The sequence below is a fragment of the Manis javanica genome, chromosome 2 (genome assembly GCF_040802235.1).
Source record: "Manis javanica isolate MJ-LG chromosome 2, MJ_LKY, whole genome shotgun sequence".
NCBI lineage: Eukaryota > Metazoa > Chordata > Mammalia > Pholidota > Manidae > Manis > Manis javanica.
In genome coordinates, this window is record NC_133157.1 from 85,388,336 (window position 1) to 85,415,931 (window position 27,596).

The 27,596-nt window shown below is 36.3% G+C and overlaps 1 protein-coding gene across 11 annotated transcripts in view; it reads left to right on the forward strand.

Moving 5' to 3' along the window:
* The first annotated feature begins 205 nt into the window (after positions 1-205).
* ERCC6L2 (ERCC excision repair 6 like 2) overlaps positions 206-27,596 on the forward strand; it is a 216,916-nt gene continuing 189,525 nt past the window's right edge. For 3 of the 11 annotated variants that reach the window (XM_073228787.1, XM_073228788.1, XM_073228786.1), the window contains exons 1-2: positions 15,992-16,251; positions 18,740-19,164. In XM_073228787.1, coding sequence (XP_073084888.1) covers positions 16,128-16,251; positions 18,740-19,164 — 549 coding nt within the window. In that variant the 5' untranslated portion in view covers positions 15,992-16,127. The other 8 variants (XM_036991133.2, XM_036991136.2, XM_036991135.2 and 5 more) reach the window with 7 other exon arrangements.

The window sequence follows — 27,596 nt, forward strand, 5'->3', positions numbered from 1 at the left end:
TGTCAAAAGCCCCTGAATAAGTAACTTAACTCCTGATCACATTGCTTACTATTGTAGCAATAAATGTCAGTGCCAGATACTTAGGGAGCAATTTTTGTGCCCATCGCACAACACTGGCAGGCAGTGCTACAACTCGACGTGGCCCTTTTCTGTTTAACCGGCAGGCTGCTCTAAGTTCGTTCCTCCAGCCTGGGCTGTGAAGACAGCAGCATCCTGTGGCAAGCACTTGGCGCTTACACACTAACTACAGAGATGCCGAGACACACTCTCAGTGAGAGCCATACTTACTCAGGTAAATCTAATTAATGAATTCACATACTATGTTAGCTGAATAGTGAAATTTATACTTATTCTGCTTACAAAGATTGTTCGATTTTATACTAAGAATTTCAGGTGACTCTGAAATGTATTTGGAGGTTGGATGTCTTGGATATTGAAAAAATTAAAAATGTGCTGACCTCTATGAGCTTAAAGTTACGAGCTTAAAGTTGTGTAGTGTGCTAAGCAATTAGCATCCTTATTTATCCTGAGAGCACATGTAATAGTTAGAAACACAGATAAATGGTATTGTAAGGCCAACTGCATATGCCTTAAGGATGACTACCATCATTTTCTTGGCATTTTATTTAGTAATAGATTAATGGTATTTGTAAAGAGTTCTGGTTCATTCTTGAGCGTAGCTCTGAATCTTTAATAGAGAATTCCTTTAAAGAAAAATGCTAAAAGGACATGTCTTCTATTATAGATGCTTAAATAAATAAGTTTGCTTTTTCTAACTAATTATAATGAACATTTTCAAACATATAGAAAATTTGGAAGAAAGATGCAACACTCATATCACTCATATATCTACCATCTAGATTCGATAATTGTTAATACTGTGCCATATAGGCTAGTGAGGATGTGTGTGTGCATGTATGTTTGCTGAATCCATTTCAAAGTAAGTTGCAGACTTTGATACCCTTCCTAAATATTTCAGTGCATCTCCTAAAAACAGGGCATTCTGCTATATCATCACATCATTAACACACCCAAGAATATTAACCATGCAGAACTCTGTATTATCTAATACTCAGACTCAATATAATTTGTTTCATTTATTCCCCAAATATATTTTATATAACATATTGTATGGCTGGGGTTTTAGTGTCTCTTTAAAATTAAAAATGTTTTTCCCAGCAGTTCCCACCCTTCAGCACACACACATGTTCTTTTCTTCTGCATTGAACTTTCAAAATGTCAAGGTTAGTTGTTTTGTATCATGTTTTACATTCCAAATCTGTTTATTTCTTCATAATGTTATTTAAGTTGTTCATCTTTCCTGTGTATTTCTTGTGAGCTGTAAGTTGAGTCCCTTAGACTGATCTCAAGCTTTTGATCTGCATTACAGCCACTAATGTTGGCTTTTTTACAGTTGCATGTATATAAGACTTGACCTTATCCAATAATCTTTCTGATTTCATAAACTATAAGTGCCACTGAGACTTCTCTCCTATTTTATGATTTCTCAGTAGAATGTGTACCACACATTTACCAGTTGAATCATGCCATTCATATTTAAGCTCTTTGCTTTCTTTTAAGTCATCCAAACATTTTCATATAGAATGTTGTATACTACACTAAAAATCATTCTTTTCCTATCAGGGTGCCCTCTTTTTTTCCTTAGTATTATCTATGTTCAATGTATTTTAGAAAGTTAAATTATCTTATTCATGAGGATAAGTCATTTCTCCATTTATTTAGACATTTAATTCGAGTAATTGGGTTTTACAACTTTCTCCATAGAGGTCTTGCATATTTAAAAAGTTTGTTACTAAGCACTTCATAGTTCTACTGCTCATACAAGTGGCCTATTTCTTTTATGTTTTTTAGATGGTCATTGCTGGTACAGAGAAATCTTATTGATTCTAAAAAGCTGATCTTGTACCCAGCATCTTTGCTGAACTTTCTGATTTGTTTTCTTCCTGACTTGTTACGATATCTATATATAATGTTGCTCTTGGTCTTTTATAATATTTTGCCCTAGTTTCTCTTAAAAGAGAAATAAATGGATATTAAGACTGGTACTCTTGTCCTTTCTACTGTAGTTTATATGTCCTTAGTATATTTTTTCACCTTTCTGTGTCATTTTGCTTTAAATGTCTCTTATTTTTGTATTTAGTATTTTCTTTTGTAATCCAGTATGAGTACCATTTACATTTACTGTAGTTACTATTATATCAAGATTTATTTCTGCATTTCATATTTCCCTTTACTATGCTGCTTCTTTTTCTTCCTATTCTTTCCTTTTCCCAAATACATAAATATTTCTTCTGCTGGTTTGAGATTTATATTTTAATTTTATTCTTCTAATGATTTATCCTAAGCTTGTTAAGTCCTATTGTTACATTTTTTATTTTTCTATTTCCCAAGTTTATCAATCCCAGTGTTGCCCCTCAAACAATAAAATAATTTACTGTTCATCTCTTTTCAGTTCCTCCCTGAAATGTTTTGATTCAGATCATCTACAATTTCAGGTTTGGATTCTTTTGTGTTTTTCTCTGTTTTTAAATCCTTTTTGTTCTTACATTTTTTGACAATAATAAATTTTTAAAAATTACTTACCCATTCTTTCTTCCCATATTTCTATAACATCACACTAAATTTGTTTCTCTTCTTATCGGGGTTCTTTTTCCAAGATTTTATACTTTTAAAAATTGTGATAAAGTACATAAAGCATAAAATTTACCATCTTAACATTTTCAAGTGTACAAATTCAGTGGTATTAAGTACATTCACATTGCTGTCCAGCCATCACCATTCTCTGTCTCAGGAACGTTTTTTATCTTCCTAAACTGAGAGTCTGTACCAATTAATCAGTAAATTTAATGTGCCCATTCCCTCCTTCCAGCCCCTGGCTGCCATCATTCTACTTTGTCTCTATGGATTCAGCTACACTCAGTACATCAAAGAAGTGGGATCATGTAGTGTTTGTCCTTTTGTGTCTGTTTGGCTTATTTCACCACCAAATGTCTTCAAAGTTCATCCATGTTGCCGCCTGCATCAGACTTTCCTTTTTAGGGGTGAATAATATTCTATTGTGTGTATCAACCACATTTTGTTTATCCATTCATGCACCGATGGACGCTGGAGTTGCTTCCACCTCTAGTTATTGTGAATAATGTTGCTTTTCAACATGAGTATACAAATACCTGTTTGAGTCCCTGCTTTCAATTCTTTGAGTATATACACAGAAGTAGAACTTCTGGATCTATAATAATTCTAGAATCTAGAATTCTAGAATCATATTATAATACTGTGTTTAAGTTTCTGAGCTGACATGCCATTTTGCCATTTTATACTCCGCACCATTTGACAACTACGTTCTCACCACCGATGCACAAGAGTTCCAATTTCTCCACATCCTCACTAACACCTGATGTTTTCTGTTTTATTTTTTATAATAGCCATTCTAATGGGCATGAAATGAGGTATCTCAGTATGGTTTTGACTTGTCTTTACCAAAGATTAATGACATTGAGCATCTTTCCCTGTGTTTTTTAGCTAGTTGCATGTCTTCTTTGGAGAAAAGTCTATTCAAGTCTTTTGCCCATTTTTGAATTGGGCTGTTTTTAGATTATTCATTGCTAGTATATGGAAATGCAACTGACTTTGTGCATATTGACTTTGTATCCTGTTACTTTTCTGAATTCATTTTTTATTTCTAACATTTTTTTTGTGTGTGGAATCTTTAGGATTTTTCTCCATATAAGATCATGTCATCTACAGAGATAATTTTACTTACTCTTTTCCAGTTTGGATGCCTTTTCTTGCCTAACTGCTCTGGCTAAAACTTCCAATACTATGTTGGATAGAAACAGTGAAAGCAGGTATCTGACCATAGAGGAAAAATATTCAGTCTTTAATCATTGGTATGATATTAGCTGTGATTTTTCCACAAATGGGTTTTATTATGTTGAAGTAGTTGCCTTCTATGCCTAGTTTGTTCAATGTTCTTATCATGAAAGGGTGTTGAATTTTATCAAGTGCCTTTTCTGTATCAGTTGAGTTAATCACATGTCTGGTTTTCTTTCCCTCACTCTGTTGGTATGTTGTATTACATCAATTGATTTTTGTATGTGAACCATCCTTGCATTCCAGGAATAAATCCCACTTAGTCATGGTGTATTATCCTTGTAATGTGCTGTTGAATCAGCTTGCAGGTTTTGTTGAGGACTTTTACATTAGTATTCATAAAGAATATCAGTAGTAGTTTTCTTTGTCTGGCTTTGGTATCAGGGTAATGCTGGCCTCAAGAAATAGAAATGCTCCTTCTTCAATTTTTGGAAAAGTTTGAAAAGGATTGGTAGTAGTTCTTTAAATGTATGTTAGAATTCTTGAGTGAAGCCATCTGGTCCTGGAATTCTATTTGCTGACATTTTTTGATTATGGATTCAATATCCTTACTAGTTATAGGTCTATTCAGATTTTCTACTTCTTCATGATTCAGGCTTGGTAAGTTGTGTGTTTCTAGGAATTTGTCCACTTCATCTAGGTTATCCAATTTGTTGGTATACAGTTGTTTATAGTCCTGTCTTATAGTTTTAATTTCTATAAAATCAGTAGCAATGCTCACATTTTCATTTCTGATTTTACTTATTTCAGTGATACTTTTCTTAGTCAATATAGCTAAAGATTTGTCAATTTTGTTTATCTTTTTGAAGAAATCTTTGTTTCATTTTCTAATTGTTTCTAGGCTCTATTTATAGCTGCTTTGATCTTTGTTATTTCCTTCCTTTTTCTAGCTTTGGGGTTAGTTTGTTCTTTTTATAACTCCATAAGTTGTAAACTTAGCTTGTTGATTTGAGACCTTTCTTCTTAAAAATAAATGCTTACAGCTGTAAACTTCACATTTGGCACTATTTTTGCTGCATCCCATGATTTAACCATGTTGTGTTTTCACTTTCATTCTTTTCTGAAGATATTCTAAATTTCCCTTGTTATTCTTCTTTGACCTAGTGGTTATTTAGCAATGTGTTTTTAATATCTATCTATTTATGAATTTTCTAGTTCCTCTTCTGTGGATTTCTAGTTTCATTCCATTGTGATTGGAAAAGATACTTTGTATGATTTCAGTCTTTTTAAATTTGTTAAGATTTGTTTTGTAGCTTAACATACAGTTTATTCCTGAAAATGTTCCTTGTACACTTGAGAAAAATGTGTATTATATTGTTGCTGGAAGGAGAGTTCTGTATATGTCTGTTGGGTCCAATTTGTTTACTGTATTATTCAAGTCCACTCTTTCCTTTTCTTCTGGTAGTTTAGTAATCCTATTCATTATTGGAAGTGGAGCATTAAAGTCTTTTACTGCTATTGTAGCCAAGATCTTTTTTTAAACAGGGTATTTGTGTGGCCAAGTTTTTGAGGACTTAAGTGGCTGAGATTATTTTTTATTGCATTCATATTTAAATGACAATCTAGATAAATGCAAATATTTAGCTTTGGAAATTTTTCTCACCTTCAATACTAAAAAATATACCTTTTATCTTTCTGCAAAAGTTTTTGAAGTGTCTAAAATGAGTATGTTACCTATTCACATGTGAGTGATCTGTTACTCTCTAGTAGGTTTTCTTTATATTTTATATTCTTTAGTCTTACTATAATGGGTCTAACCATTCCAACAACAATTTGTCTTATTTAACTGTTTCAGAGTCTATGCAATATGCATATTTTAGCAAACAATTTTATATATATTATTAATTTTGACTTTTATGAGAGTTGGGACCATGTCTTTGTGGTTCATGGCTGTATCTTTAGGGCCTAACAGGGTTCCTAGCATATTGTAAGGCATTAAATAAACATTTGTTGAGTAAGTGAATGACCAAATGAATAGATACTAAGGGGACTGCCAACTTTTCTAAGATTTTATAAAGTTTATTAATATTTCTTTTATAATTTGTCTTCATAGCTAGGTAACTTTCAGAGCAGAAAAGTAAGAAATAGACATTTAATAATTTAACATTGAACTTAGTTCAATTAAATGGTCTATGGATTATATGAAATATAAAAAAATATGTAGTTAGGGAAAGAACCATGCAAATTATCATTGGCTTATACACTTTTTTCTGAAGTATACTAGTCTCAAGAAATATACTATATTTCAGGAGGCTGAAATATACCAGTCTCAGGAAAAAAATACAACAGCCCTCTGTACATTACTTATCACACTGTACCTATAGACCTTTGGTCTATATCCCTACCATACTGTGACAAACTTGGAGGGACTACCTGTTTTTGAAGGAATAACACAGATGGCAGCATTTGCACTGTACCCCTTTAGACCAGTGATCTGTACCACTAAATAATAGTTAAAACACTTAAAAGTAGAAAGAAGTGGTAGTTTGATTTTTTCCTTCATGAATATCCCTACTTGGGACATAATGTACAGTTTGGTGATTATTGTTAATAACAATACTGTATTATATATTTGAAAGTTGTTAAGAGATCAGATGTTAAAAGTTCTCATAAGAAAAAAATATTTATAACTATGTGTGGTGATGCATGTTAACTAAACTTACTGTGGTGATCATTTTGCAATATATACAAATACCGAATCATTATGTTCCACACCTGAGACCTAATACAATGTGATATGTCAATTATACCTCAGTAAGTAAAGAATAACCACTTATATGAATGAATGCTAAGTTAAAAAACAAAAGTGAAAGAGAGAACAGGGACTTTCTTTGCTTAAATAATCTTTGCTATGGTTGTAGGTTTATTTTACTTAGTGGGACTTTTTTCTAATGCTAACCAACCACGTGGGAGCCCCCACCATCATATACTCTGCTTCTCTTAACTACCATCTACAGTAATAGCAATAATGTCTACCTTTAACAGTCATGCAAATTTGGAAGTTGTCACGGACTTAGGAACTGATACAGTCTTTCTTAAAGCAAAATAACAAAAAAGTTGGTAGAAAAAGAAACAATAGATCCTCTTGTGGCTGTGAATATAGAAAGCCTCAGGATAATTCACAGACACAAGGGGCATTATTATAACAACATTTGTAAATGCAAAAAGACCTTAAGAAAATGCTTTGGATGGTGAAATTATTGCAGGCGTTCAGATATTGAGAATATTTGTAAAAGTGAATTCCATAACTAACAGTAAGAAAAATAAAGCCCATGTATTTTCTACAGAAATTGAATAATTAACAAAATTTGAGAAGGTGTTAACAGTCTTAAAAATATGAATTCTTTGGGTATTTCATTTCTACTGTGCAAAAAGTGGTATGGGGTATTTCCACCAGTCTGTCAAATACCTGTGCATAAACTGGAGAGAGCACTTCTCCTGAAAGAGTTGCTTTATATCGAAAAGAAAAGAGTAGTATCTAATCTAAAAATAAACTCCTTTAACTTTTACATGCTTTTCATATTTCCCCATCTTAATTAGTTCAAGTTAACTTCTTATTAACCAAACTTTACTCAGTTCTCAGCTCATGACATCTCATTTTAATATAATGATGAATACAGGCTAATGTGATAAAACAATTGCTTTCAGAATAAACTACGTGAGACTACACATCCTGTATTACCACTGGATTCATTTTTACCATTGTTTAATGGTTCCTAAGGCATCATTCCCTTTGGAAGCATATTTGAAAAGTAAAATTTTAGCAACCATCTTTACAAAGTATATACACATACTTGAATTTGAACTTCTAACTTTTAAAACCATGTGTATATAGCTTCTCTTTTGAAACAGTTGCCTTGTTTGAAGAATTTAAGCAATGAAACTCAGGTAAAGTCACCAATGATGAGGTGATGTGGTCTAAAATAACTTAGGGAAAAATCATCTATAATAGAATTCACATAGGATGTTAGAAGACTTAAAAAGGACCCTAAAGATGTAATCTGAAGACCATTATGGGAGCCCATGGTAAAAGCTAAAAATATTTCTACTCCACAATTTTTAATGTGATACAGATATTTAGTGTTTCTATCCTGCTTAGGGAAGGCAAATGTACAGTTTGTGCACTATCTAGATGTTATTCAAAGGCAATTCCTGTTACTTATTTAGAGTCTTTTTTTTTTTAATGATTGAGATTTTGTGCCTCTTTATCCCCTTCACCTGTTTCACCCACCCAGCCCAGCCCCTCTCCTGACTGGAATCTTTTTTGAGGAAAAAAAGACTCTCATGAGTATGTAATAGATTTTTGGCTTCCAAAGTTCTCTTTTATCTTTGGCTTTGGGAAGTTGGATCATAATGTGTCTTGGTGTGGGTCACTGAGCTCATCTTATTTGGAGTTTGTTTAGCTTCTTGAATGTTTACAGCCATGTCTTTCATCAAACCGGGAGGTTTCAGCCATTGTCTTTCAAATATTCTCTGCCATTTTCTTCTCTTCTCATTCTGGGACTCCCACAATATGTATGTTGTTCCGTTTAATGGTGTCCCACAGATTCTTTAGACTCTGTACACTTTTCTTCAATCTTTTTTCTTTCCACTTTTCAGTCCCCTGCTCACCAGGCTGCTTCTTACTTTTCCAGAGTTGATTTGGGAAAGGGAGATGAAGACAGGAATGGTTTTATTTCATCAGCATTGTCATGAGATTGTATAGGTCTCCCTTTCTTTCACATGATGCCTTCCTGTCTTCTTCAGAGTCACTACTTTGACTGTGAAGAAGTCAACATGCTGTCCATGTCCTCTACTGAAGTCACTTTGAAGTCTCTGCTGGCTTTCTTCTCACCTAAGACCTAGAGGAAATGTGCATTCTTTGTCACAATAAACTCTGGGAGTAAGGTGGCCCCAAGTGTACCAACCTTTCTTACTCGACTTCAGGGCAGTTAGCTAGACACAATATTTTCCCTTCAGATTTCTGAGGTTTGAGTCAAATAGTCCACTATGTCCTAGACATTTCAGGGATGATTACTAAACTTACAAGTAATACCTCTGAAGCCCCTTTTGCTTGCCTTGATATGTGGGACTTAGCCTTAGTTCTATCAAACATCTAATCTCCCATTCTTATCCTCTAATCCCTCCCATTCTGTACTTTTATACCCTCATTGTAGATGAGGAGTTAGGGTAATAAAGTCTATGTTGGTGACTCCCTTTGGAAATCTTACATGGAAGATTATCTTACATTGAAATGTGAAGTTTGCCATTTTAGGAACTCAGGTAAAAGAGTCTTCAGACATGTTTTAAACTGTTCCATATTTATTTTCTAATTTCCATCATGCTCTCTTCTCTCACCCAGAAGTTATTTAGAAGTATTTTTAAATCTCCAAATATATCATCTTTAAAAAAAATGTTTAAATGTTGATTACTAATGTATTTTATGGGACCAAAGAACATGATCTGTGTGAAGCTGATTGCTGAAAAGGTGTTGAGGTTTTGTTTTATAACATAGTTCATGGTCAATTTTTATAAATGTCCTCTATGTGCTTGTGAAGATGTTTATTCTCTAACAACAGAATGGAGTATTCTATTGATGTCCATTAATTCAAGTCCATTTATTGTGTGGCTCAATTCTACTTTTCTTTTTAATCTGACAATTGTGAAGAATATTAAAAATTCCTACCATGTTTGTGGACTTAGCAGTTACCCCTTGAACTCTGATACCTTTCATGTATTTGAGACTGTAAGTGGTGATAAATTCAGACCTTCTTTACCACCTTTTATCATTTATGTGGTTAATTTCTTTATCCTTAGAGCTTTATAAATCAAAGCTTGTTTTGTCTGATTTTATTTTTACTTTCTCTTTTAAATCTTTTTACTTTACTTTCAACCTTGCCTTTTTTTCCAGATGTGTATGTCTTTAAAGTGACATACAGCTAGATTTAGTTTTTAATCCAATCCAAGTCCCTTTTATAAGGAAAATTTAATCTAATACATTTATTGCTTTTACTGAAATACATGCATTAGTTTTTACTATTTTGTGCTATTAATCATGTGTTTGCTTTATTTTTCTCCTTTCCTGCCTTGTATTAGATTGAATTTTATTTTCCCTTTATATTAAGAATTTATACATTCCTTTAATATGCCATTATACATACCCTGACATCTTATGTGAATATTTCAGTTAGTAAAAGTTATCAGTATCTCTACTCTTCTCTTTTCAAACAGAAATATCTTAAACATCTTAAATTCTTTCACTATTTTCACATTTTAAGTTATTTTTCTCCAGTATTTTAATTTTCCTTTATTTTTATGTATCTAAATTACATCACCATCATCTTCATCATTATAATAGTTTTACAGTCAATGGTTGTATGTTAAATTTCTTAGGCTAATCATTCTTACATTTCAGGTATTTTTTCTGAGTCCTAAATCCTTAAAAAGTTTTTTTTAATGACAGTCCATTAGTGTTATGCTTTTGGTTTTGCCTGAAAATATTATTTTGCTCTCCTTATTGTTTAGCTGACTATAAAATTCTGGGTTGACAGCTGTTTTTCTCTTTTGCACTTTGAAGTTACTATCCATTTTCTCCTGGCTTCCTTGTTAGTATTGAGAAATCTGTTGTAATCAGTTAAATTGTCATTCTAGTATGAAAGGTTATGTTTTTATAATAGCTGCTTTCAAGATTCTTTGTTACTTTCTTCTGTAACTTTACTTCAATGTGTCTATAACTGCTAGTATGCTTTTTTCTTTATAATAAGCCAATTCATTATGCTTCCTGAATCTAAAGATGTCAGCTTTCATGTCTTTGAATATTATCTTTTCTCAGCCTATTTATACTTCTAGAAATCAAATTCTAGTCCACTTCTCTTAACATTTCTTTTGTTTTTCCATCTACTTGACTTTTTGCACTGCGTTGGGGGCAATTTCTTTAGATCTTACAGCTCATGATCTCTATTAGAGTGTGTTTAACCTACTGCTTACCATTGAGTTTTTAGTTTCAATAATTAGAACTTTAACTTCCAGAAGCTCTGGTTGTTTAAAAAAATCAATTTGCTGCTTTTTGACAATGTCTTTTTCTCTGTTCCTCATGTTTTCAGTTCCATTTTTTAAAATATCAGAACATATTTTAAACAAACATACTTGTATCTGGTACTTACATGAACTGAAACTACTAGGGACCTTTTGCTGTTGCATATTTTTTCTACTTCCTCTTATTCATGGTAGCTTATTTGTGTGTGTGTTCTGCAGTTTGGGGATTGTGAATTGTTTGATGAGGCTTTATAATTGGGGATTTTGAGGAATCTGTTTTAACATGTTTTCCTTTAGAAAGAATGTATGTGCTTCTTTCCCCCAACCTGGATGCAATTAACCTGGCAATACGTTATGCCATTATTTCGGCTTGAGGTTTCCTAGATCATGAAGATTATGTGAATTCAAATCTTAAATCCATGAGGGCATGGCTGTGGTTTCAAAATGTCAGAGGAAATTCACATACACACACACACACACCAGAGGAAATTCACACACACACACACACACACACACACACACACACACACACACACACACATATATCCAGAGCCCATGCCAAGATACACTAGTCTCTCTTCATCATCCTCCTCAGTTTTCTGCTGTGCAGATTCTTTTACGAGCCTACTATTTCACTAAGGCTGTTACCTTTCAGGGTTTCTGACTTCAAAATGAGTCCCAGTTCCAATTTTGAGCCTTGAAAGAGCTTAAGACCATGTCTTCTGTCCCCACAAGACTGTTAAATTCAAATTTTTTAGTAACTGAGATAGGCAAATGCCTTCAGGATGGCAGTGGCATAGGGCCAGCTTAATGAGCTAGTTTTTAGCTCCCTCCTTTATTGGCCTATGAGTATTTTACATACTTTTTTCCAAGCTCAGCTATGCACCTTTAGGATTTTTATAAGAGTATTTCAACTTAGAGTTCTTGGTGTTTTATTTGCAGGATTTTTAGGATTATCTGATATAAGATATTTAATATTACATGAAATAGAATCAAGTTTTAATTTTTCAAATCTAAAAATATCTTCTGTGATATAATACTTTTATACATTTATCATATTGGACTGAGAATCATGATATGTTCTAGTTCTTATTTTGTTATTTGCTATTTATGCCCTTGGGTAAATAATCTAACATTTTCCAACCTATTTTATTATCTTTATAAATTAGAGCACTGGATCAAGTGATCCCTGAGATTTCTTCAAGTCTAATATTCATTGAGTCTGTGAAGTAAAAATGGCATTGGTGAAGGTTCAAGTAACAATACTCATCATATTCTTAAATCTAACTTGCCAGTCACTATATATATTTCATTATGCATGGATGAACCCTCTAATTTTCCTTTTGTTGATCAAAGTGTTTTATCTTTGAATTATAGTGAATCACATACATACACACACACACACACAATTTATCTTCTTAACCAATTTGAACTGTACTGTTCAGTAATGTTAAGTATATTCACTGTTGTAAATGTTGACTTTTCAACTTGAATGTTTAGGTTGCTTATTGGCAAAGAAGGACATATCTATTTCCACCGTGTCTACCTTGCCCTCAATCATCTCTTCTTATTCCTTTCTTTCCCTTGATACAATGGCTGGGACACTGCATCAAGGGAGAAATACACCTAAAATCATTAAGCTAAAACTCTAAGACTCAGTTTCTTGTGTTGTCTTTTGTTTTCATGCTGCCATGATTTGAATGTTTATGTTCCCTCAAAATTCATATGTTGAAATACTAATGCCCAGTGTGACAGTATTAGAAGGTGGGCCCTTTGGCATGTAATTAGGTCATGAGACAGAACCCTTATGAATGGGATCAGTGCTCTTAGAAACAAGATACCATAGCTGTCTAGCCGCTGTAAGGACACAGCAAGCAGGCACTAGCTATGATCCAGGAAGAAGATCCTCACCAGAACACAACCATGCTGGCCTGGACTTCCCAATGTGCAGAGCTGTGAGAAATAAATTTCTGTTGTTTATAAGCTAACCTGTCTATGGTATTTTATTATAGCAGCCCAGATGGACTAAGACACATATCTATTTTTTTCTTGAGTCTTTCTCCTGGATTAACTCACCAGTTTAGAGGTTTATATAAAACCATATATATATATTATACATATATTTCATATATACATAAAACCCATATAGATATTTGACTTGGCTATGTGAACATAGAGACTATTTTCCAGTATATTAGAATGTTTAATCATCTTTCTCAAGGGCCTCTTTGATATTCAAGATACACTCTTTTGAAATGCCTATGCTATGATCACCTGTGTTTTTTTCTCTTCTTGTAGTTTTAATAGGCCTAATTTTGGTAGATCCTCCTTTGCCAATGGGTTTGCACATGATTTAATTACCCAGCATAATTTATACTGACTTGAGGAATTCCCAAATATTGTGCAACACTCTCAAATTTACCTTGTAAGGATTAGCATGGTAGTGCTGGATGTTTGCAACGTTAGCACCTAGACAAGGCAGGCATTGTCTGCTAAGGCGGGAAAGGAATGTTTGGGATGCATCTAATTCACTAAAATGTATTTTTATGTCATGATTGTTCTGCTTCAGTAGGCATCATAACCTGATGGTGAGGTTAAATAATAAGTACTCAGAAATTGAGGCCCCCTTCTCTTGTTAGTCACAAGGGTAATTCTTAAACCAGATGATCTCGTTTAAATCAAAATTTACACCTGAATTTGTCTTGTCATTTCCACATAAAAGTCAGCTCTTTAAGGATCAATATCTTAAATCAGTGAACTTCTAGAAAAGCAAGACAATATTACACAAGTCATTTCAGTGGGGGGAAATATCAAACTTCTTTGGTAGTTGTAGAAAAAAAAAAGGAAGCTTGACTAAAATTTCCAATTGCCATCATAGAGACAATGTGAGACTATAAGTAAAATAGATATATTTAATCAATGCCAAGATTCTTTTTCCACACTTTAAAATTTCCAGTATCAGGATACATGTTAAAATAAAAAATTACAATTACAATGAGGTTTTTCTTCAACCATTCCTAAATAATATACCTTACAACCCATAGTGTTTTAAGTTAAAATCTAACATTCTAATCTGAGTAATAATGTACGACCAGCTACTAACCAAAATATTAAACTGAAGCAATGGTTATGCAGAATGCAACTTTCAGGTGGATGCATTCCACTGATAACTATAGTAATAGCAATACAGGTATTCCTTGCTATGACCAGGTGTGTTTTAGGTCTTTACATTATTTCTTACAGGAATCTATCTTTAGGTGGATTCATTGCTGTCAGAGGTGAGTACCCTGAAGCAGTGAAGTTAAATGACTGAACCTCTTTACCGTATGTGAAGGCCCACATCTCAACATAGTGGATGAATTAGATGTTTTTCTTAGATACAAAGTTTTTACTTGATGGTAAACAAGGGCTATTTTAGATGAAACCTTTTACTAAATGTACTGCTAACTTTTAGTATCTGTCAAAGAACAGGTATCTATTTGCAGAGCAAACAGCCATATGGTTTTCCTCATTTAAGACCCCGTGGTAGGCAGAACGAGTTCCCCAAAGATGTTCAAATGCTAGTCCTTGGAGCCATGAGTATGTTACTTTGTAAGGTAAAGGGGCTTTGCTGATGTGATTAAGGGTACAGACTTTGAAACGGGAAGCGTCGCCTGCCTGATTATTTAGGTGGGTGCAGTCTTACCAAATGAGCCCTTAAATATCAAAGAACCTTTCCCAGCTGCAGCTAGGGAGAGTAACTATGGCAGGGTCAGAGAGTTGCAGCATCTAGCTTTGGGGTCGGGAGGAAGGTGGCCGTGAGCCAAGGAAAGTGAGTAACAGCCCGCCTAAGGTGGAAAGGGAAGGAAATGGCTTCTCCTGCAGAGCCTTCAGAAAGCGTGCAGCCCACGTGACACCTGAGACGGTGTGGGGCTGACTCACGGAACAGCAGGCTAACACCTTTGTGTGAGATAAGACTTCTGTGCTGGTGCAAGCCATTAACTCTGAGGTCATTTGTTACAGCGGCTCAAGGAAAGTAACAGAGGTCCGTTCGGGCCAATGTAGTTCCACGGACCACACCGTGTACATGAAAACGCTTTAACGTGGGTGGGAATCGCTGGATTAACGAATGTGTTACGTCTGGGTAAAGCGGCAGATGAGCGGCCCGGTACCCCGCAAACGCTTGTGAGAGCAGCGACGGCCCACCGCGCCCCCCCCCCTAACTCTGCGCGCTCAGGGAAAGCACTGACGAGCCTCCATCGCCAGGCGTGCCGCCGGGTTTGCGCTCCCAGCGGTCCTGTCACTCCGTGCACCACGGTCCCGGACGCCAGGGAGGCCGGGTGGTGCGTCCGGGGCCGCGGCACCGCAGAGGCCGAGGGACCGGCTCTCCTCCCAGCAGCCAGAGCGCACGAGTAGGAACCAAGCACGAGCCAAGGCACCGGGGCCACGGCGTCCTACCGGGACGCCACCCTCCGACCGTCCTGTAAGGACCGCAGCAAGTCCGAGCCCACCGATGTCTACCGGAACCCCGCGGTACCTGCAACGACCGCAGACCTTTGTGTTACAGGAAGAACGCCGGCAGATCGCTCCGCCACGTTAAAAAAATATAAATAAATAAATAAAATAACAAGATTTTGTTCTCGCGAGATCCCAAGGACCGCTCGGGAGTCTGTTCTCGCGAAATTTCCCGAGTCGGTGGTGGAGTTACGGTGGGCGGGGGAGGTAGGCCCGATGGAAAGGAAGCGGAAGGGGTCGACCTGCCGCCTGCTGTTCTCCCCGGCGGCCGAGCCCGGGGCGGCAGGGTGAGCGCCGCCTAGCCAGCCTCCGCGGCGCCCGCGGGCTCTGCAGCTGCCTCGGACGCTGCCGTCCCTTCTCCGCGGACACGCTCAAGCCCCACCTTCGCTCCGTTCCGTCCCGCGGCGTCGGTGGCAGGAGGCGATGAGCGGAGGGCTGCCGGAGGGGGTACTGGACGCCGCCCCCCTGCCCGCCCCCTCGCTTTCCGCCGCTGCCTCGGCCGGACTGCCAGGCCCCTCCCCCTGGCCGGATGGAACCCTCGGCCCCCAAGCCCCGCGAGGACCCCGCCGGCAAAGGTACACGCTCCGAGCTAGCCTCTGCCCAAGCACCTGCTTCTCTGCAGTGGGCTGGACCCGTGCCTGCCGTTCCCTTGGGGATAGGGATTTACGCTGTGGCTCCACTGAGTGACATCTGTAGACTGCGGACTCCGAATTCTTTGTGATCCGATGTGGAGAACCTGGACACTGGAGGCAGGCCGCCCCTGGATCAGGTGCTGGCTGAGACAGTTACTGGCAGAGCATCTTGGGGCAGTTTCCTCCTCTGTAAAATTGAGACCATTGCTGAGTTCTGGTGATTATCCGATGACATGGTGTATGCAAAGCACTTACGGACCTGGCGTCCGGCCCATAGCAAGCACTCAGTAAATGTTTGATATTTTTATTCTTTATCTTTCTATGCCCCTGTTGTTAGTGATAGGTGGAAGTTTGTGGTTAAATAGATAGATGACTAAAGGCCGAAGTATTTAGTTCACTTTACCACACAGAGAGCATAATCATATCATATACTGAGGCAGGGCCTTATATTCCACCATTAATAGGTCAGCTAGAAGATTTAAAGAGGTTGTGGTTATCTGACACAAGTGTCCTGGGATGCCTCTTGTCCCCAGGTTAGTAGCTTTCATTATTGGTAGTGCTGTGAAAGCTACTAGATATTGAGTCCTTGTTCTGTGCCCAGCAACATGCTGATTGTTTATCTACATGCTTTTTGAGGAAGATACCGATCTCATTAAATAGATGAGGATTTCAATGCTAAAGTTCAGAGAGGTTTAAGTGGCAAGCCTCAACTCTGGAGGCTAGGAGTCCGTGATACTGTAGCCCAGGGGCCACACATGTAAGTATCCATAGAAACCTGGCAGGTGAGATAAGCAAATGAAACTGCTGAATGGAGATTATAGTGACTGGATGGTCACCCCTCAAAAAGGGCAAGGGTGACTCACAGCCAGGGAATTGTTACTTCATGTGTGAGCTGGTACAACAGGGAAGCCTCAAGGAGATAGTTTGGTTCATATACCAGCTGCACCCCTTTCTAGCTGTGTGGTCATGAGCCAGTTGGTTAACCTTTATGTTTCACCATTTGTAAAATGGAACTAGTAATATTACTTGCATGACATACTGAAAGGGTTGTCGTGAGGCTTAAATGAATTTCTACATCTAAAACACAAGCCTGACACACATATACCTTCAAATGTTAGCTATAAACAAGCAACTTGTTAATTCTACAAGTATTTGAGTTTCAAACATTGTTCTAGGTGCCCAGGATGTAGCAGTGAACATAAATTAAGTCCCTGCTTTAGGGAACTTAAATGTATTTAAGGTGAAGAGATAAACATTTACAGATACTTCTTATTTTTCCCTGAAAAATGGAATCCAGCAGTGTAAAGGAAGAGACTGTGGCTGCAAACTGCTATTTTATATTGAGTGGTAGACAAGACACCTCTGAGGAGATGCCATTTGAGCTGAGACCCCGATGAGTGAAAGAATCAGTCATTTTGCTATTTAGGGAAGGTATGGGGAAAACAACAAAGTTCCGGGGCCCTGAGGTGGGAGCATGTTGGCCATAGCTGAGCAATAGCCAGGAGGCCAGTTTGGAATTAAAGAGGGAGAGAGGGTAGGAGTGAAGTTAAAGAGGAGGACAGGGAGCAAATCCTAAGGAGTCAGACCCCTCCTACCCCCACCCCTGTTCAGTTAAACAGGAAATCCTCCCAACATAAGGTACTTGTTCTGGAGTTTGAATACCGAGAGATTCCATCCTCTCTTCCCCTTTATGTCTTCTCAACACTTCTTTCCCATAGCAGTCTGTTCTCTTCTTCCATAGACTTAGTACGATTCGATGTCTGAAATTTTTAGTGTCGTTTAGAATAGTGAAGAGTTCTCAAAGAGTAGATCCAAAGATTAGAGCGGGGCAACACAAGTTTCTCTGTGTACTTCTGATTGTTACGTCAAACAATCCTACCAAAGTTAATGGGAATAATGGTTTTGCTTTTAAGGAACTACTGATGAAAATAGCATAATGAGCTATTCTTGCTAAAAAATGTAGACATTCAAGTCCTGTAATTATGAATGTTATAAAACCCCAACTCGAAATCATCCGGTGGACCCTAGGAAGCTACCTGTGCTCATCTGATCTCAGTGAGAAATGTCTGAGAAAAAGAGTTCCTAGGATTCTGACAGTTGTAACCATACAAGTCCTCTGGGATTCTTGCTATATGAAATTCTAAGCATTGCTGTCCAGAGGACGGTAGCTTACTCATTACCAAGACCTATTCACTATTACTCTACCATATCATGAATAATAAACATATTGTTCATGAGTTATCATGAATATTTAAATCAGTGGTTCTTAACCCTGGCTGTGCGTAAGTCACCTTTTAAATTCAACAATAACCACCAAAAATGTAATAAAACCAGATGTCCATGGCCCATATTCACTGAATCTGAATCGACAGAAGTACTATCCAAGCATGTATGGGGAGATGATGACACACAGCCAGGGTGAGAACCACTGGAAATAAATTATGTACCCTTTATTCTGCTTGTTATAAGAGAACATCTGATAATGTATTTCAGGAAAATTATATATGCATGTTGTAAGTATAATTTACCTTTTTTCGTTTATTTGGAAAGAGTATTTATGTAAAGTCAATTTTGCATGTTGTAAGTATAATTTACCTTGTTTCGTTTATTTGGAAAGAGTATGTGAAGTCAATTTTTTTTTCTCATAGCAGTGGGTGAGTGAGATATTAGATATGGAAATTTTATTTTTTTCTCTGTTATTACAGACATTTGGCATCCAGGAGAAAGATGTCTCGCCCCCTCTCCAGATAATGAAAAACTCTGTGAAGCAAGCATAAAGTCTGTCACAATGGATGAAAATGGGAAGCCATTTGCAATTGTCTTATATTCAGATTTTCGAGAAAGGAAAGTACCTCTTAAAAGACTTCAAGAAATAAAATCTGTTAATGATTGCTCCAGAAATTTTATATATGATCATGAGGATTTGGAAAAACCTTATTTCCCAGACCAAAAATTTCCATCATCTGCTGTTGCTTTTCGATTATCTGAAGATGGAGACGCTATTCCTTACACTATTAATAGGTATTTGAGAGACTACCAAAGGGAAGGAGCCCAGTTTCTCTATGGACACTTCATCCAAGAGAGAGGGTGCATTCTTGGTGATGACATGGGACTTGGAAAAACAGTTCAGGTATTTATTTTAGTTGCTTTATAGTAAAATTCAGTGAAGTCATTCTGTTATGTACATGAGTGGATACCCTATGCAAATCTCAGGTGGTGCTCCCAACTCTCACGATAGCTTGTGTGTGTGTGTGTGTGTGTGTGTGTGTGTGTGTGTTAAGGATGGTATTTGGTCATTATTTTATCCTCAGTACTTATTTAGTACCTATGAAATACTTATTCAAAATAATGTTTTGGTATAACTTGACTTGATTTTATCTTTGGTAATCTAGTAGTAAGATATCAGCTATATTTAAAATAGTTTGATTTTTTTAGTAATACTTTATGGAAGCAAAGTATTCTGATGTTTGTTAAGCTATGTAGCATGGTTAAATTGATTTCCTGCAGGCCTTTTGTGCTTGTTTGGAATTTATCGTATCAGAAGTTTCTTAATCTGGGATCCCTGGGCCACTAGGAGTTCTTTTGGTGGACTTCAGAGAGGTCTTCTGTTTCCTAAATGTGTGCCATAACTTATCCATGTGTATACTTTTCTGCAGAGAGGATCTGTTGCTTGTGTAACAAATTGCTCCAAAATTTAGCAGCTTAAAACAGTGCACATTTATCATCCTACAGTTTCTGTGGGTCAGAAATCCAGTTATGGTTCAGTTGGGTCATCTGGCTCTGCCTTACAAGGCCACTGTCATCTCAAGGTGGGCGTAGGGGGCTTCATTTAGCTCTGAGGTTGTTGGCAGGATTCAGCTTCTTGGGCTGTTAGACTGGGGCCTCACTTTCCCATGAGCCTCTGGTAAAGGCCTCCCTCGGTTCCTTGCCACATGGACCTCTTCATAGAGCTTCTTAGAACATGGCCAAATGCTTCAGGGAGAGCAAGTGAGCAGGCATGAGAGAGCACTAGTAGGACAGAAGCTGTGGTCTTTGTAACCTAAGAGCAGAAAAGACAGCCCTGTATTTTTGCCAGATTCACTTCCTTAGAAGCAAGTTGCTAGGTTCAGCCTGTCCTCAAGGGGTAAGATTGCACAAGGTTGTGGAAACCAGGAGGGATGATGGAGGGAACCCTGTCAGAAGCTGCATACTCAAAGGTTTGCGGTTCAAAAAGATTATAGAGTTCTGAAGCTAGACTTACACTAAAAGTCGCTTTCGACTTTTAGGAGTGTTTTTCTAGTTTGTGATTAAGTCGTTCTGGGTTTCCTTCTGTACAATTGAATTTAAGCTATTTTATTCCTCATGACACTTCCATTGCTAGTGGAACTCAAAGGTAAGTGAAAAACTAAGTTTAACATTTAAAAATGGTCAAGTGATGCAACTGTATGTAAAGTTCTGGTATAGAAAGATTAGTTTTGCCTTAAGTCCTTCATGTAGTGTATGGTCATTAGCCATCCTCTCTCTCTGCTCCTCTAAGCCCAGGCAGTTCACATCGTTCAAGGCTTGCACATTGATGGTGCTAAATAATTGCCTGTGGAGTAAGTGAATTTACTTTCTCAGGAGAATAGGTGGCAAGAATAAAGGGGAGCCTTCAAGAAACCACCATCTGTGACCAACATACATCAATGAATATTAGGGGAAAATAAACCTGTGACTGTCTTTACATATACTCTACTGCTTTTGCCCATGCTAGAGTGCTCTTTTCCACACTTCTTTGACTAGCCAGTAATGCCTGTTCATCTTCAAAATCAGAGACATGAAGGTGTACAAAAAGTGACCTGCTGTTTGGCCTCCCCCGCACCCTAAAACTGCTAAGTACAATTCAGATTCTTCTGCAGGTTTTAGGCTCAAAAGTAGCTTTCATCTCTCAAGCCCATGTTACAGAGAAATTCCTATTTTAAATTTAATAGGACTATTTTTAAAGTGACTTTCCTACACAATTTTCTGTTATCTGACACTGAAATCTTGGAAGCCTTTGAGTAGTGCTATGTGCCGTGAATGTGCCGTGAAAGACTTTGTGGGCTTACCTTCTGAAGATTAGGAAATAGTCTCTGCACTGATTTTGATACTTTGGTGGAGTGTCTGATCCTTGGGGACCAGTTTTCTGGTTATTGTTCTTGTAACTCAGAGAATAATTTCTATGTCAATAGGCCCTTTGGGAGACCCATTTAAGACAGAGCTGTAGACAATTGACTAAGACAGTTGAAGAAATATGAACAATGTGAGGAGTGCACTGGAACTTCAAAATGTGATAGATTTAGGTGAAGATGGTCTATGAAAATAGATCATTGGCATTTATTGTTTGAACTTTAGTATTATCTTCATTTTGTTTTCCTTTTTTCTGCTATTACTCCTCAAGTTTTCCCTGTCTTACATTCTAACTTGGCCATCATATGGAATTGAGCTCTTCTTTTTAAAAATTTGTTTTACATACCAAATAAAGTTTTCTTCTCTCATTTCAAATTTAAAAGTAGGTAAATTTAATATTTTATATTCTTCAAGGGATGAGGATTCAAAAATGTCCTTTAATCTAGTGATATGGTTATCACTGGTATCTTGAGCAAGAGCCATTTTGCTGGAATTCGGGGGACACAAACCATAATGGAGCAGATGAAGACATGAACATGGGAAGTATGCTCACCTCTGTAAGAAAAGGGGCTTTCAAAGGGAACAAAAGCGACCTGAAAGAAGGTTGGATTTTGAGGGAGTTTCTTTTTTGTTTAGTATCATTTGGGGATAGGAGGAACTTGACTATTTTATTAGTGAATTGAAAGCATCTCGTTGAGAGTGTTGAATATACAACATACACAAATATATGCTTGCATATAGTTCATATATGCATGTTCATGAACACATATACATGAATATGCAAAAAATGGAATCAGTACTATTTTCCAAACTAATTTTTCCCCAAGATTTTATTATGAAACATTTCAAACATATAGAAAAGTTAGAGAATTGTAAATGAACAACCAAATGCCTACTGCCTATTTTGGCATGTAGCTCAGATTTTTAGGAAGAAAATTTTGTAAAGATAAAAGGCCTAGGCTCCCGTTTAAACTAGCACTTTATTTTTATTGTTGCTTTTTTTTTAAAGCAAGCAAAAATCATCATACTTTCTGAAGTATGATTTCAGACTCCTTTCTTACCTTTTTATTTCCCAGGGAGATGAAAAATGAGCAATGTAGCCTTTTTTTTTCCATCCTGTAAGAGAGAATTTTTGCTATGCCTTTTTCTGTTGGTCTAAAGGAAGGTTTATAGCATTATTTCCCTGCCTCTGATTTACTCTGTATCATGAGCTCACTGTGAGGAAAGATGGCCTATAAAAGTGTTTGCCTGGCAGAGTTTAGAAAGGAATGTCTATAAAACCAGAAAGTTTTCCCAGAGTGATATTTCATTTCTGAAAGGCAGTTTGGCCCTTTACTATCCTATAGGTGGGTGATTTAAATACTTACTTTTGTTCTTTTCAGCTCTAAACACAATTTTAGAACTATTCAACATTATAACATGTTCTTTTTTTTTTTAGATTAGTTTTGTAAACTTCATTTTTATATGCTACTGGGTTTCTGTGAATTAAGATTTTGGTAGACCTCTGCTGTGGTAGTATAGTGTGTTGTAGAGGTGGCTAGATCTCCACCAAAGAGACTACCTTGGCCTTCTTGGAATTGTGGCCAGGCAAAAGAGACTACATTTCCCAGTTCCCCTTGCATGTCTTGGGCTTGTGATAGGTTCAGTCCACAGAAATGAGGGTGGAAGTGATGAGTGCCATTTACAATCCTTGTCCGTAAAATCCACTATGCTATTCCTTATTTTCTCACCCTCTCTGTCTGCCTTTGGGATGACGATAACATTACTGTCAGCACACCTTGATATGATGAGCTAAATGCCTGTCAGTAATTTTACTTAGTGTTTCCAATTAATGTATATTCTCAACTAAAGTCAAGTTAATTTTTATTTCAGCTTACATTTTGGGGGCTAGGTAAGTAATCTGGTATGGGGTAGTACACATTATTTAAATGAGATTTGAAGGTTTTCTTTAAAATCATTAGTGGATTTAGTGAATTAAATAAAACTAATCGGTAATTAGAACTAGAAATTTAGTGACCTTCTATGAAACTTTTCCAAAGATGAGATTCTTAAATAAATAAAGTAGACATTCCATGTATCTTTGTTTCATAGAATTTGACAAGTTAGAATTAAGATTGTATATTATCTTGACTAATGAACATATTGAATCATGAATGATCATAATTAGGCATATAGTTTTCCTATAATGAAACCACCCATAGATGAGTTAAGAACAAAGCAATGGGTTAGGTCTTATATTGCTTCATTTAAATTGTCATATAGTATCTAATAGGTATCTTTTGGCCTTTTCAGTAGCCTTTGAGGACCAATTGCCTTTAATTCAAAAGAATGTGTGTGTGTGTGTGTGTGTGTGTGTGTGTGTGTGTGTGTAAATATTCTAACCAACACATAAAACATTTCTCTCATCCTAGAAAGTTTCCTCGTGTCCTCTTTTTCTAGTCAATACCCCAGTTGCCTATAAATCTGTGATTCTTTCAGTATTATGTTATATTCCAAGAAGTGGTGAGACTCAAAATGTCATGAATATTTGCATCTGTGAATTCAGCAAATTCTAAACTTAGATTGCATATTTTTGAATATGGAGCATAAATAACTTTAATTGACTCATTTTAAAGTGGAAATTGTGGGCATACATCAAAGATTTTTTGCTGAGGTTATATTAAAAATATTAAAATAGTCTAATGCTTAAACTCAGTCATTTGTGGAATATCTTTTCTGCCTCCTTTAATCTGAGGTCTACGTAGTACTTCCTCCATTTTGCTGATGTTAGTCTTCTGCTGAATTGTTCTTTAACTTTACCTAATATTGGTCAGTATAATTTTTTTCTCAACTGTACTTCCTCAACTCATCTCCTTTCCCACCACTCCTCTGCTCCCCACCGCATCAGCTGGATTTCACATTGCTGGAAGATAGAAATACACCTTGCATCTAGACTTTTCCAGCACCCAGGACAGTATCTGACATGTGGTAGATAATAAATGTATTTTTATTGAACACATTAATGAATGTAAGTTGAATTGAGTAATCATGTGTTTTTGAGGTTATAGCTTCTATTTAATGACACCTATGTACCAGGCTTGTGGGTAAAACTGTAATATTTCCAGAATATCTCACCTGGCTTTAGTGCATTTGCATATCCTCAGGGGTGGAGAGAAGTTCATCTCCGTATCAGTGGGTAATTACCTGGGCAACCGAGGGCGTGCCTGAACTTGAGAGGTTAGGGGGGGTCCTTGCTTGCTTCTGCCAGAGTAGGAGAGGGAGACAGCTCCTGACTGGTTTGTAAGCATTAAACGGATTTTAAACTTTATTTTTCCCTTTGACTGATTTAGGTTTTAGAGGTATTTGGCCCCCGGATTTCCTCTCCCTAGACTTACAAAGGTCTATGATATTTTCCATTAAACATATATATTAATTAGGCATCATTGTTCCTGTCTTACTGATGAAAAAATTGAAATTAATGGAAACATGTAAATTGCCAAAGGTCACATAGTTAGTATAAAGCTGGTTGGTTAAACTCCAAAGTCTTTGTCATAACTCCTGCATTATAGTGCCTTACATAATGTGGGTTAGGAATACAAATTTTGTTAGAATATATTAAAACTCAGCACAAGTTTTGACCATTCTTATAAGTCATTATTTTATAATCATTTAGATAACATAATTTACTGAAAATCTTTGTTTATTGTGACATATGAGATTTTATACAGGAAATAAAGTCTACTTTTCTGAGTGGAATGACACTAACAAAAATAGCTCCTATTGAAACATTGATATGTACTAACTTGATATTTTACATATTATTTTTACTTTTTTCACTAACCAAAATAATACCAATTATACCACAAGTACATAAGTGCATTATCATAAAAATGGAAGATAAAATTTTTTTATTGAGGTGAAATTCATATAACAAAAATTATCCATTTCAAGGTATACAATTAGGTGGCATTTAGAGCATTCACAGTGTTGTGCAACCGCCATCTCTGTTCAAAATTTTCGTCACCAAGGAACGGCCTCCTATACCTGTTAAGTAATCACCCCCTCCTGCTATCTATCCCTTGACAGCCACTAATCTGCCTTATATCCCTATGGATTTGCCTTCTCTGAATATTTCATATGAAAGCAATCATCCCAGTGACCTTTTGTGTCTGGCTTCTTTCATTTTAGTGTGATGCTTCCCAGGCAGATCCAAGTTGTAGCTTCTATTAGTACCTCGTTCCTTTTATGGCTGCATAATAATATTCTCTGTATGTAAATACCGCAATTTGTTTATCCACTCATCCTTTGGTGGGCATATGGTTGTTTCCACCTTTTGGCTATTACGAATAATGCTGCTATAAACATTTGTGTACAAGTTTTTGTGTGGGCATATGCTGTCATTTCTGTTGTATATATACCTGGGAGTGGAATTTCTGGATCATATGTAACTCTGTTTAATTATTTGAGGAACTGCTGTACCGTTTTCCACAGTGACTGTACCATTCTACATTCCCACCAGCAATGTGTGACATTTCCCATTTCTCCACATCCTTGCCAACACTAGTTATTTTCTGTTTTCTCCATTGTAGCTACCCTAGTTCATGTGAAATGGTATGTTGTTGTGGCTTTGAGTTGCAATTCTGTAATAATGATGTTGAACAACTTTTATGTGCTTTTTGGCCATTCCTGTATCTTCTTTGGAGAAATGTGTATTCAAGTTGCTATAGACTGAATGTTTATATCCCCCCAAAATTCATGTGTTGAAATTATAATCCCCAGTGTGATGTTATTTGGAGGTGGAATCTTTGGGAGGTAATTAGGTCATGAGAGTAGAGCCCTCATGATGGGATTAGTGGCTTTGTAAGAATAGATAGTTCCTCTCTCTACTGTCATCTGAGGCTCTAAGAAGCAGCCATCTGCAAACCAGGAATCCGGCTCACACCCAGACTCCAGATCTGCCAGCACCTTGATCTTGAACTTCCTAGACTCCAGAACTATGAGAGATGAAAGTATGTTGTTTAAGCCACCCAGTCTATGGTTATTTGGTAAAGCACCCCAAAGTGACTAGGTTAAAAGTTATTTGCCCATTTTTACACTGTATTGTTTGTCCATATATGTATGAGTCTGTTTCTGGTCCTTTTATTCTTTATCATCATTCAATTTGACTATCTTTATACTCAATTTTCTGTTAATTACTTTCTTGCTGTCCCTTTGTTTTCCAGGTAAAATTTTAATCACTTTTTTGTCAAGTTCTATGAAGAAATCTGTTGAGATTTTTATTAGGGTTTTGGAGTTCAATTGTATTGAGTTATTTTGAATTTATAGAACAGTTTGAGGAGAATTAATATGGAATAATAGCTCCATTTATTTAGGCTTTTAATTTCTCTCAACAGTGTTTTATAGATTTGGGTATGGGCCTTATACGTATTTTGTTATATGTAAGTATATTTTTGATGCTGTGGTCAGTGGGTTTTTTTCATTTTCTAATTTTTTGCTGGTAGTATAAAAATCAAATTTATTTTTGTATGTTGAGTTCACATCCACTACCTTCCTGAATTCTTCACCTATTAGTCCTAGTAGTTGCCTTAAGATACTCTGTGTGAACAAAAATGTAATACACCAATAAAGACACTTTTACTTCTTCAATTTTTATGCCTTATATTTCTTTATCTTCACCTTATCTCCCTGGCTAGGTAAGATCCCAGTAGTATGATTGACATCCTTATCTTATTCTTGATCTTAGACAGAAAACTTTGAATATTCTAACATTAAGTATATTAGCTGTAAGATTTGTATAGAATCTTTTATCAGAATCAGGATGCTTCTAGTCCTAATTTCCAAGATTTGTTATAGTTAACGTTGATTGAATTTTATCAAATACTTTTTCTACATCTATTGAGATAATCATGTGTTTTTCTCCTTTATTCTGTTAATATATTATTATATGAATCAATATGGTTTATATTGATAGGTATTTTAATGTTAAACTAATTTTTATACATTGCTGGATTCAGTTGACTAATATTTTAAGAATTTTTGCATTTGTATCTATTATAGATATTGATTTATAGTTTTCTTGTAATATGTTTGCCTAGTTTTGGTATTGGGATTATACAGGCCTCATAAAATAAGTTGGGAAGTATTTCTCCTCTCTTTCCTAAAAGACTTGTAAAATTCATATTGTTTTATACTTAAATATTTGACAGAATTTAGTACTGAAATCTCTTGGACCTGGGGTTTTCTTAAAGGAAAAGTTTTTGATAATGCATTTATTTACTTTAAAAGATATGAGGCTGTTCAGACTTTCTATTTTTTGCTGTCATTTTTGATAAATTGTATTTTTCAGAGAATGTATCTATTTCATCTAAGTTGTCAAATTGGCATAAAGTTTTTCATAGTACTCCTTTTAAATTTTAGTATTTTTAGGATCTGAGTGATACCTGTCTCCATTCTTAA